Source organism: Epinephelus fuscoguttatus, linkage group LG9 (assembly GCF_011397635.1).
Source record: "Epinephelus fuscoguttatus linkage group LG9, E.fuscoguttatus.final_Chr_v1".
In the NCBI taxonomy this organism is placed as follows: Eukaryota; Metazoa; Chordata; class Actinopteri; order Perciformes; family Serranidae; genus Epinephelus; species Epinephelus fuscoguttatus.
The window spans coordinates 37,981,127-37,994,208 of NC_064760.1; the positions used below are offsets into that span (position 1 = coordinate 37,981,127).

The 13,082-nt window shown below is 38.7% G+C and overlaps 1 protein-coding gene across 2 annotated transcripts in view; it reads left to right on the forward strand.

The window, feature by feature from the left end:
• aff2 (AF4/FMR2 family, member 2) overlaps window positions 1-13,082 on the forward strand; it is a 228,876-nt gene that overhangs the window by 130,254 nt on the left and 85,540 nt on the right. For both annotated transcript variants that reach the window (XM_049585826.1, XM_049585825.1), the window contains exons 8-9: window positions 2,254-2,314; window positions 8,664-8,718. In XM_049585826.1, coding sequence (XP_049441783.1) covers window positions 2,254-2,314; window positions 8,664-8,718 — 116 coding nt within the window. The remainder of the gene's footprint in view (window positions 1-2,253; window positions 2,315-8,663; window positions 8,719-13,082) is intronic.

Consider the following 13,082-nt stretch of genomic DNA (forward strand, 5'->3'; position numbering starts at 1 on the left):
CACTCAGCATTTAGAGTTGGGGACTGAAATACACCAAACTGTGATTTGCTGCCATTCATGGGCAATTACACATTTAGATCATTTATTTCTAAGCACACAGTGAAGTAGTGAGTGTAGCTCAGACTGCCTATCAGATACTTCTAAACTGACAGTATTGACTTGAAGTGGGCAATGTGGATAATATGTTCAGTCACAGTATATGGAATATTACACTGCAAAACTGTGAATCATTATTTAGTGGATTTAAAAAAATCAGTCCAGTTTAAAGACTGAATAAGATAAGAATTCTTATTTTCAGCTTCACTTTAATATCCCAATTACACTTTCCATTAACATACAATCTATATCTGGATATCTTAACAAGACAGCAAAAAAAAGATGTCACATTAGTAAAAAGTGTAAATGCATGTAGGACACATTGTGACCAGAAAGTGAATTAAAAATTAATGTAGGGATGTGCTACATTTGTTGTCCATCAGCCCCACCTTATTAATATACATATTTAGATCTGATCCCAAAGCAGCTGCAATTCAAATAATGAGAAAGTTTATTAAAGAAATACTTCACCCACAAAATTACCACTTGTTTATCAGTTACTCACAGCATGTTACCTTGAATTTGTGTACAAAACTTTGTTTTTCTCACATGCTTCCATGGTAAACAATGAATCCAAAGAACATAAACATTCTTCACGAATTGAAGTAATCAGGGTTCACATTTAGCAACGACAAAACAAAATTTCACACACTCCTGCAGTATGATCCAGGTATTATTTATCCAGTTGTATGCTCAGCACTTCCAAGACACATGCATTTTCACTAAAACCTTACTATTTAAAACAAATCAGTACAAACAGTGTCATGCACTCAAGCGGAGCTCATACATATGCGTGTCCTCAGGCACACTCAGTGCACGTAGCTCTTAGGCAGAAGTGTTTTATAGTGTAACGTTTGTGAAAATGCATGTGTTTGGGAAGTACTGAGCATATGACTGGATAAGTACAATTTGGATTATACCTCACGAGTTGTGTCAGAGTTTTGGAACAAATGTTTTAAAATAGTTTTTCTGTCATTGAACTTGGACCCTGTTCACTTCAATTCATCAAGAATGTGAGAAAAACAAAGCTTTCTTCACAAATTCAAGGTAACATGATGCGAATAACTGATATACAAAATGTCATTTTGTCAGTGAAGTATTTCTTTAATACCAGATGCAAATGCAAAGGACTGTTAATTGAATGTTATTATTCAGATAATGTGTCTTGATATGGATCATGTTAATGGCTGGCTGGTAAATGGCCACTTCTTTCTCATTTTACATCACTGCATTGAGTCACTGCAACATTTTGTCTCTCTCTCTTAAAAATGTAAAGTCTTTAAGCCCAGATTGTTTGTTTGTTTGTTTTTGGCACAGTAATATTAACCAAATCAAGAATGATCTTTTTCACACAGAAATTATACAGCTGTTTTTACAAGTTTGGCAAAGTTACGTTACTTTTTAAATACCTGACAAATTAATATCCTATAAATCCAGTATTACCTTAAAAAGCCTTTTTGATTTGCAATCTTGCCAACAATTGTCAAATACATTAAACGATATTGAAAGGAGAGGAACCTTGTTTGATATATAAATGTAAATTATGCAAAATTTAGACCAGTTAATAGAATCTCTTTTGTCTCATGATATATGTGTTATTATATTGCCCAACAGTGCATTTAGTACATTGCAGTAGTTCTGACTCCCAGGCATCAGATCATCAAAAGCTCTTCTGAACTGGTGATCTCGTGTTAACCCCCATCTTGTAGTGTTTGAGATGTTTGTGATGTATATAAAGCTGAAATATTTCCCCACTGGCGCCTTTTTCTCTCTGATATGAACAGCAGAAACACAACTGACTAGAATACAAAGTACAGTGAGAGGGTTCTGTATATCCATCTGGAAAATAAATCATCACCTCAAGTTTTTGTCAGGCAGTGCATATCAGTTAGAATTTTATTTTTTCGCAAACTCCTGTTACCAAAGCAAAGCAAACACACACACACGCACACACACACACACATACATACACCCCAACACTGGAGCCGAATGTCATGTTTTCCAGTGTGATAATAGTAATACACAGCTACAGTGATTTCAGTCTGGCTCCTCGTCAAAAACCAATCAACACACACACACACACACACACACACACACACACACAAACCAAGACACATGCAAAACAGTGATATTTGAATGTCCTCTGTTGTGTTGCAGAGCGATGTACTGTATCCGCTAACAAGCCTGCTGCGAAACCACCAACTGCACCACAGAAGTCGTGAGTATCTCCCTCTCTGAGACACACACATGCACACACACACATAAACAGAGAATTTCTGACCCGCTGCTGCTGCGTTTGCCTCAAGGTAAAATTAAGCTTGACTCTTGGATGAAATTCACTGCTGGTAGGAGGAAAAAAACATTGTGTGGATCAGAGCGGGAAAGTGCAGCTACATTAATTTAACGTGAGCCAGGAGCATATTGCAACATCTCTGGCTGCAGTCCACTCCACTTCACTCACTGAGCTGTGCACCAGGATTCATGGCAGGGTGAGATTGGAAAGGAAGAAATCTTGGCTTGTAAATCCACCTCGCGACCCTGATTTATTCTGTGCTCGACCACAGAAGCTCAATGATTTTGTTTTAGAAATTGACAGTTTGCTAAACCCTTTTCCCCAAATACTGATTTCCATTCTTAGCTTAGTAACTGTAACTACATATGCACGGCCTTTTGCCTTTCCAAAATAAGAGGCACAAGAGGAAAAGTTTATGGGAATGGATTAAACACTGTCTTTATCTGCTCAAACGTAAGCTTCAGACGTTAGAATGTCCAGCTAACTAGCGAGAAATGAGTGTTGATTCTGGACATCACGAAAACATACAGACTCCACACAGAAGGGCTCCCCCACCCTGGAGTTCGAACCCCCCACCCTGGGTTCGAACCAGGAACCCTCTAGCCGCGAGGCGACAAAGCTAACCACTGCATCACTGTGCCAACCTGAAACACTGAAACAGACAGTTGATAATATAGATAATTACATTAGCTAAGCTAAACAGTTGAGTTAGAATGAAATACATTGCATTTCTCCTTATTCTATTTGCTGCTGCATTTTTGTTTTCATGTCATCACATGTATTTTAACTGGTGAGGGTACTAACTTTTTTCAGGTGATAAAGCTTTAGCCTCAGTCTTTTACTGTAGCGCCATGTGTATTCAGCCATTAAATGGACCCATAGAAAATATGTTTGTATATTATATAATTGTTGTCAGAATTACATTGTGATGACAACACAATAGCTGCCTGGATTATGAGTTAATGAAACACTACATTTGTGTGCTGCACATACAAAATGCAGGACTCTGACACTAGAACATCAGGTTTGTGTCCAGACTCTGTGTCTGTGGTTAGGTTTAGGCAACAAAAGGGAAAGATTGTTCAATGTTAATAGGAAAGGTATTAAAGAAAATAATTCTGTAGTCTCTATGAGTGGATAGTGTATTGCAAGATTGCCTATTTGGTGGAAAAAAATGAAATTGGTTGTCAGTGAACTTTTTGCTGTTTCAAAATCAGTAGTATACAGAGAGAATTTTGAGTAGACAAAGCTGATCAAGTGCATTTTTCTTTTACAAGATTCAGGTCTGCTGGAAACATTTTAAAGTTTATGAGAGTCAGTGTTTGAAAACCAAGTCATTCAGCTAACATTAGCTTAATTAGCTAGCTAGCTTATAGAATCTGGCAGTTGTCATTTCAACCAGCAAAATTATAGAGTATAGAAAAATAGTCACTGACTAGAAATGAGCAACCTGGCAATATCTGAAATCAAAGACCTGTTTTTTCAACACAGTAAAGTTCACATGTACCATGTAAGATTGGAAAGTTTGACATGTGTAGCAACATTAGCTGGAGAATGGGGGGGCTTAGCAAACAATTATCCATTTGACAGGGTGACATTAAAATCCAAACCAGAGTAAATTTGTCTGTTTTTACCATCAGAATATTGCCTAAATCCACTTATAGATGAAAGTGTGACTTAAAACCAAAGCTATAATTTTTTGCTTTCCTCAAATGTTTTGCTTCTTCTTTATTAATTTCTGTCTTCATCTGGGAAAGAGGATTTTTGCTCTATCCCCTGTCATATTAAATGAGAGTTTTCAAGTGCTAAGTGCGATGCATTATTTATACATTTGGTGAAAGCTAATTAAAGAAAATGAGAGAAAATGTGGCAAGCACAGTGTCAAAAAGGAGCTTTTGAAAATGAAAACGACTTGATGGCCAAAAGATGATGCAAAAATTCTGCAAGTTAGGAAAAAGTCAATGCAGCCTATAGTTAGCAGTCATTCAGCAGTAGGTCAGCATGTAAACTCTCATTTCCTCCTCTTTGAGTATGTAGTTGCATAGTTAATTATATCTCCATTAGGGTGATGTCTGCTGGAGCTGTAATGCTTTCTTTGGCTTATTATACTATTTTGCTTCCAAAGCCGATAAGCCTATTTCTTTTGATTACTATTGTTTGCCCAGAGGTGTAATTTTTTCTCCTCTTGTATTCAAGCATAAATGCTGCTTTGTTTATTAGGGTGAAATAATTGTTATTGGTTAAAAACAATGCCTATACTGCAGCCATTAGGCTACTCTCTGTTTTTACTGTGATGCTTAACAGCGTAAAATGTTCGGGATAATGAATAGGCCTAGCTCGTCTTATTCTAGAGTAATTGTGCTGTTGAGGCTAATTGCTATATTCTTTGCTGAACGTTTACCATTACAGAGAACTCATCCAACAGTAATCCCCGCAAATAGGCTCTGTACCTTAATGCCACATTAGGAACAAAAGCAAGTTTCATTTAGTCTTTCGGTGGAGCAGAGTATGTACCTTCCCACTCCAGGAGTTTCATTATGCTCTGATCCAATCACATGATGTTACGACAACTGCATGTATGCAACAGAGCGGAAGAAGAGAAGGAGACTCTTGTCTAGTCGAACCAGCTTTTGTGTTTGCTCAGTCTGCAGCAGGGTTGTCTCACCTGCTGGCAGCAACAGAAACCCAGAGAACGCCCAGGCTTTTATTATCACTGAGCTCTCTAACAGCAGTGCTGGATTTATTATAATGTGCACAATCACACATGGTGCCCTGCACAGTGTAAGCATCCCACACAGAGCAAGGCACTAACGCTGTTAGGGTTAGGAGTTCAGTTCTCTGTTTTGCTCAATGTGTAAAGAATACAGACTCTTATGCTTTGTCACCACAAAGTAACAGGTGTCTGGTCAGAGGAGGACAGTATGCAGCCAGTGTTATTGTGATGGTATTACACTCTAATAGTATAATGCATGTGTCTGCCAAGTGAATGCAATGCCATAACGTAAATTTTGATTGAAATTTTAGCACACCTGATGGGCATGTTCATTTTCTAATGCATTCAGGTGTAAACAGGGATAGATCTTTGACAATACAAATATGTATCTTTTCTTTCAATTCTTCAACACAGTATGAGTCCAGTGAGGCCTCAGCTAGAAGCTCACATTCAAAGCACAAATTATATCCAGTCCTGCTGCTTGTTGTCAGACAAGCAATGTTTTATGTGTTTGGCAACATAAGAAATAATACAGTGTCCTAAATTAATTGCTGATAAACTATCCAACACAGTGCATATACAAGCTTGTGTTCAGGTGCATTAGTGCTTCATATAAACAGTCTGTGTAACTAAATGGAAAATAACTTTTAAGAGAACCTCAAAACCTTATCTAGCTGGAGGCTTTGTTCAAATGTCTTTTCTTACCAAGCAACAACCTCCAGGGCCGAAAAATGAAGCCAACGTTGGAAGTGCCAAAAATTGCAGTTCCTCTAATGGCCACTTGAGGCTGACTCCAAGAGCCAGTCAACTCCCAAAGAGCCCCATGTTAAAATGCCCAACTTCACAGCAGAAATAAACATGTTAACAGCCTGGTACAAAAACAGTTTGGGTCTCCATAGCTAATTTCAACATTCATAACAACTATGCAGAGGGTGAATTTTTAAATAACTCACTGGTTTACATTTTTCTATGGCTTAAAGTTATTATTAAGGGTGGGTCACTTTGAGTGACAGGCTGTCTGCCAGGCTTATAAAGGGATATGAAGGGAGAACCAGATACAGTTTTGGAGACAGGGCCCAATTCATTTCTATGAAAGTTGCTTAGTGGCACATGAAGTCAAAAAAGTTTGGCTTCTGATGCCTTTGTGGGCTCCATGGCATCAGGTGACAGACCCAGAAGTTGTAATTCCATGGTTTGGTCACTATGTCAAATTGGCGTCAAGGTCCGGTGCTGTTCTTGGTGGCTTGGGCGTATTTGTCAGATCCACCTCTCACTCCTTCACAGCTCCACCCACTTGCTCAAATATGGTCACTTCTGACCCCTAAAATTCAAGATGGCAACAAGCAGAATGCCAGACTCAAGGCTTTAAAACAGGAGTCCACAAACCAATGAATGACTCCAAGATAGCTACGTCCATTATTTTTATATAGTCTATGGTTGTTACAGCGTACGGCACAACAATGAACCACATTGTTAGTATCCAGCCTCGATCCAGTTCAGTAGCAAGTCAAGTCTTCTGCCCATCATCAGTTTAAACAAATAGTTACTTCTTTCCACCCTTATTTTATTTGAGTATTTTTAAGAGATAAAAATTACACATTATCTCTGTAAGGAAAAAAGCAAAGCAAAGATTAGAAGACAGTCTGAAAAATTAAGGTCATTTAGTGCAGCAGGAATCATTTTCCTCTGCTTTACTAGTCTTTAAATCATCTCCTCACCTGCAGCCTTGTCTCATGCCCCTTTTGTGGGTCCCAACACTCCAAGGTGGGAACCGCTGCCTTAGACAAACCTTCAGCCACACTGCAAGTTATGCATTTCACAGCTCACTTTGAAATACAGGGAAAACTTTGAAGTTTGAATGAGCAGTGACGAACATGAAAAGACAATGAAAAGAGTGCCACGCTTAGAAAGTCAAGCATCATTAACAGTTGATCCTGCAGAATCAGTGCAGCAATGAAGGCTTAGCACCAAAGTAGAGTAAATGAGAGGATAAGGTAGACCTCATAGTTAAGCACAGCAGGAAAGAAAGCAGAATAAAGGCTATGAGCTGGTCTAAATAAATGAGTGTTGTTTGTGGACGTCAATCGGGAGAAACGCTTTCAGCATGAGAGTTTTCCCTGTAAGCCAGTCTACTGTGAGGGAGATTTATGTGTGCGTTTTGTTTTGCAGTCTGAGTACATGTGCATCTGAAATTCTCTACAGCGGGTGTGTTGAGCAATCAGTCATTAGCTGAGCGGGGCTTTGATTTAGCTTCGGAAAATATTAACATCCTCTCAGACAAAACTTCCTGCAAGTAATGGAGCTCCACTACAGCTTTACTTTAAGAAATAAAAAGACTCCATTTTATGAAGGCAATTAAGAGCCTTGTAGAAATTTGATGCTGCGCCTTCTAAGCTCTGCATGTCATGGTTGCTTTAGTCCATAACTCATTTATATCCGACTGCGTCCATCCTCCTAGATGCCTCCACTTTCTCTTGCATTTTATTCCTTTCCCCCTCCATGCATCCCCTCTCCTCTCTCTCTCTCTCTCTCTCTCTCTCTCTCTCTCTCTCTCTCTCCTCAGTCTCCATCTCCCTCTGTCACTCGCTCTCCTTCTCCTCTCCGTCATTATCATCTCCATCTCACTCACTATCTCCCTCTCTCCATCTGTCCCTTCTTATGAAATAAAACATGAATCCATTATTCATTCATTCAAACATATCTATCATCGCCGCGTGCTGCACTGTGCCCCTTATCTGCAAAGCTTTTTCTTATTGTGCTTCAGTTATTCACGACGCGTACGGTCCCATCTGAAAACACCACAACACTGGGGAGTGTTTTTTTAGCGGTGCAAGCACTGACAAGAGTGGTTCGTGAGGCAGTAAAAATCCCTTTAGGGGATTCTCCTGTCATAACAATAGCAGTGCCAGCTTAAAATAACAGTAGTTTGTGTGGAAGGTTTATATAAAGCAATAAAACATGGGAGCTTGCCAATGCACAGCACATAAATACTGAATAATTTGTGTGGTAAGGAGCAGGTGATGCTCTGAGGGGGTCATGTTATCGACTGTGTCTTGTATATCTTTTTCATAGCCTGCATACATCTGTATTGTTAGAATTTCATCTGTAGTGTGGGGAGAATAAAACAAACATGACTAATAAAGGAAACAGGGCAATAAGTGGGTCCTTTTTCTTATAAGAAGCCCTACAAAACATCAGTGTGCAATCCTGACAGAAGGACTGATTTCGGCCCGATCACGTCCTCTTTGTTTCCAAGGAATTCTTGGCTGTAGGTCAGCAGTTGTCAGACAGAAAGTTTCCAGGTGAAAAAACAATCTGGCTTTCCTCTCCAAGCTCTAAAAGCCAAACATCTGGTAGGTTTTTAGTGGCGGAGTGCTCCATCCACTGTCCACTTCCTCATTCTCCAACATGAACCAGCGCTGCTTTTTGCTGTGTAATTAATCTGCTTGCCAGAAAGGTTCTTCAAAGGGAATTGCAGATCACGACTCGCCACATCCGACCTAATACAAGCAGACAGGGGGTCAGGGCCGCAGTAACACGTGTCCCTTTGTCTCTGTGCAGAATGCTGGAGGATGACCTGAAGATCAGCAGCGACGAGGAAGAGGCCGAACAGCAGGTGAGCTCCCTCTGCAGTCCCTCCATTCATTTATCTGTGCAAATCATCCCTCGCTCCATCTTTTCCTTCACTTGTTCTCCAATCATTCATGCGTTCACATCCATTACAGTAAGTTCATCTTTGTATATGTGACATTTACTGACTTCATTCATCTGTCCTTAACTCTTATTTCTGAAAGCGTCCGATCACAATTCATTTTGTCTACTCATTTGCTATTTCACTCAGCTTTTTAGGTACCACTGCCAATATTTATTAAACCCTTTCAGTCACAGCTCAAAACCTGTTTTTCCATATACTTCCATTTATCCGTCTCTCATAGACTCGTATTAGCTGAAAATATTGGTGTTTTGCTGTTTGTATTTTTTCTGTATGAGGCTTATTGAAAATTAAGTTACAAAATTCTTGGTTTTAAAATTTTGAATGTGTCAAATATGATTGTACTTCTTAGAAAACAGTTATCAAACTAACTAGTAAACTCAGTCAGGTAGTTTGTGAAAGTTTCAGTTACAGCAGCATCATAATCAATAAATAACAGGTGTCAACAACCTTTGTGACTTCAGAGGAGTCAAGGGTCAACATCTAGAATGTGATTGGTTTATAAAAGAGCCTATAACCAATAAATTATGTTGTAAACTATTAAAGAGAGTGGGACATAAACAAACTTTAAAGCTGCAGAAAAAACATACCTGCACATTACTGTCTACTTCCCAATCCTTCCTTCATTCTACATGGATGACACAACACAAACACAAATGGTCTATCTCAGTTAATGTACAGGGATGTACTGAAATTAGAGGATGACCTTTTGTGGTCAACAGATTCTGACTAAAAATTCCAGTTAAATGATTACACTGAGGCTGTAAAAGTTTATTCAGCTTGACTAAATTCTATGGAAAAGCACTTCTTTTTCTTACAAGTACTTTTCAACTACCCTTCAGATCTAGGCACTACCTCAGAGGGCTCTCGTTTACACTATCTGGTCGAAGTGTACACTTAACAGTTAAAGCAACGCTTTCCCATAAATGAGCTTTTCTTACAGAGTAATTGTACAGTGTGCCTTCTTGGAAAGGCTTTATAAACTTACCGGTAAGTACAATAGAAGTGTTATGTCGCATTTGAATGTGTTGACTTGTGTCATACAAGTCACAGCCACCAAACAGGATATTTTTAAGTAATTGCTTTCTTGATGTTGCAAAGAGATCATTGCTTATTACAGTAATTACTTATTCTCATACAAATTATATTTTAACCATGTGAGGGATAAGGAGCATACAGCAAACAGATTCCCTTCATTTGTTAATCATTTTATCTTTACTGTGTGTAATTATAATAAAATGTAACTTAAACCAAACGAAAATCTGTTGTAAAATAATTGATTTAAATTTAGCTTAAATGAGGCATTATAAAATAAAGTTAAACAAAAACTAAACACATAAGTAAAAAAATGAGTTTCGAAAATTGTTCCTGACCTTGCAAACAGCAGTTGATACAGCAATATCACATTAAGGTCCATTAAGTAGCTGTTCTGGAGCTTTCGATCACATGACTGTCAATCGATGTTTTCCCAGTTGCCATGGAATTTGAGGCACTCAAAGAACTTTTCCTCTCAATTTAATCAATCTTATTGTGAAGTTCATGTGATATGGTCAAAAGGGACTAAATGGACCTTGTGGTGATGTTATTCTTTTTCCAGCTGAAAAAGATAATCAGACTCACTCTCTAGTGATTCTGTTTCATTATTCTGTCTTTAAATGATGAGATGATAATTGAATTTTAAAATGCAAATCACAAAATTAATTTTATAAGCCTTTCATATTTACCTTTGTGTTATTCTATTTACTAATGTGTCAGTATATCATTTATGCTTTAACATTTATAGTTTCTATGTTGTGATTGCTTTGATTTAAAGACCTGTAAGCAGTTACCGTGCCACCTACAAATGAACTGAAGTCCCACCCACAGAGTAACAGGTGGAGCACTCAGGCCTGTCCTTCTACTAATAGTATTTGTATTACTAGTTTTTGCTTTAAGTTTTGTGAAACATCATTTAAATGCAAATGTAATTCATAAAGTTATAATAGCTTTTTAAAATTGATCAAATTATTAGTTGATTGTAATTAAACATACTTAATGTTTCTAATTATTCCAGTGGCACACTTCAGGCTTTATAATTTGGGGGCTAGAAAACACACAGAGTCATAATTTAAGGTCTGAATTTGAACTCAGAAAAGCCATACCCAATGTGTCGTTGGTCTTTAAAAATCCTTTAAGATATTAAGCATGATGTTGTTTTCGATCCAATAGGGGTGTTTCCCCATGTTCAGTTCAATATCCATTGACCAGAGAGGTCGTGTTTGTCACTCCAGGGCACTTTGCATATGAGCAGTGCAGTTGTCCTGCTCCTCTTGTCTTGTTTTCCAGTATGGATCTTGGCACCATGGCCCTCTCTCTCCTCTAATCACTATCATCATGCACTAATGATGCCAGAGATGAGTTCAAAGCAGTCAGTGGGGGTCGTGCTGCTGCCCCCTCCCCGACTGTGCGGACTGATATCAGCACTCATCAAAGAGTCCATGAGACATTTTCTGTTAATGAAAAGATACCGATTCCTCTCGTCCTCTTTTAACTGTCCTTCTGATTGTATAATTACAATGATGGTAGATTTTATAATTACAAATGATGGCAGGTCATTTATAGTCGTTTTAGTTACTGTAATTATGCTAAAAGTAGATCTGTTCATTACACATAGTTAGAGTGCATTCAGAAGTGTAGCGAGTGGCTTCCTTAATCAAAGGGTTACATATGATTACTCTTAGTATTAGGAATAGACAGGATGAAAAAGGACACAATTAATTCTGTCTTTCTTTCACTTTTCTGTCTGAAGTGTATCACAATCCCTTGTTAAACACAGAGTGACATTAAAACTGTGTTTTATATCAAATCCCTTTTTTTCTCCTGCTGTGAAACTTTGAATTATTTTTGATGAGTCATCTAAAACTTGGGAGGCGTATGGATAAATGTATCATATCAAATGTTTGTATCATTGTATAAAACTGCACCTGACTGTTAGCTAGTGGGTTGTCATCCCTAGCAGAGTAATGTCATACTGTAGTAGGAGGTGTGTGTTTGGATTGAAGTTTAATTTATACAATTCTTTGTCATCATCTACCTCCTGATCTTGCAACGTGGGTGAGGGTGGTGGATAGTAGGTGGAGGTCCTCTACATCTCCAATGTAGATTTTTATTGACATTTCAGCACTTATTTTTGTTTTTATCCATAGTCTGTATAAAAGAAGTGGACGTAGCCTCCAGGTCTTAAAAGTGAAGGTAGTGCAGAGGTGCCTTAAACCTGCATTCTTTCTTAAGGACAGCAGGGGGCGACTCCACTGGTTGCAAAAAGGAGACCCTTCTTCTCACCATGTATTCAAAGATATATGATTAGAATTAAATACTAGACCCCAAGATGGTGCCTATTCAATCCAGTGGTGTTGCTTGCCTGGCGCCAAAAAAAGTTTCTAGCTTACGGATTTACTTTTAAGGCTTTTCAAAGAATGCTGGGACATGGTCTTTGACCCCGTGGGAGCTAAGAGGTATGACACGTGCAGTGTAACTGGAGCCAGGGTATGAAATTAACAAAATACAGTACAGGCCAAAAGTTTGGACACACCTTCTCATTCAATGCGTTTTCTTTATTTTCATGACTATTTACATTGTAGATTCTCACTGAAGGCATCAAAACTATGAATGAACACATGTGGAGTTATGTACTTAACAAAAAAAGGTGAAATAACTGAAAACATGTTTTATATTCTAGTTTCTTCAAAATAGCCACCCTTTGCTCTGATTACTGCTTTGCACACTCTTGGCATTCTCTCCATGAGCTTCAAGAGGTAGTCACCTGAAATGGTTTTCCAACAGTCTTGAAGGAGTTCCCAGAGGTGTTTAGCACTTGTTGGCCCCTTTGCCTTCACTCTGCGGTCCAGCTCACCCCAAACCATCTCCATTGGGTTCAGGTCCGGTGACTGTGGAGGCCAGGTCATCTGCCGCAGCACTCCATCACTCTCCTTCTTGGTCAAATAGCCCTTACACAGCCTGGAGGTGTGTTTGGGGTCATTGTCCTGTTGAAAAATAAATGATCGAACATACCACACCATCACACCCTCCTCCTCCATGCTTCACAGTGAGGAACCAGGCATGTGGAATCCATCCGCTCACCTTTTCTGGCGCCTCACAAAGACACGGCGGTTGAAACCAAAAGATCTCAATTTGGACTCATCAGACCAAAGCACAGATTTCCACTGGTCTAATGTCCATTCCTTGTGTTTCTTGGCCCAAACAAATCTCTTCTGCTTGTTGCCTCCTTA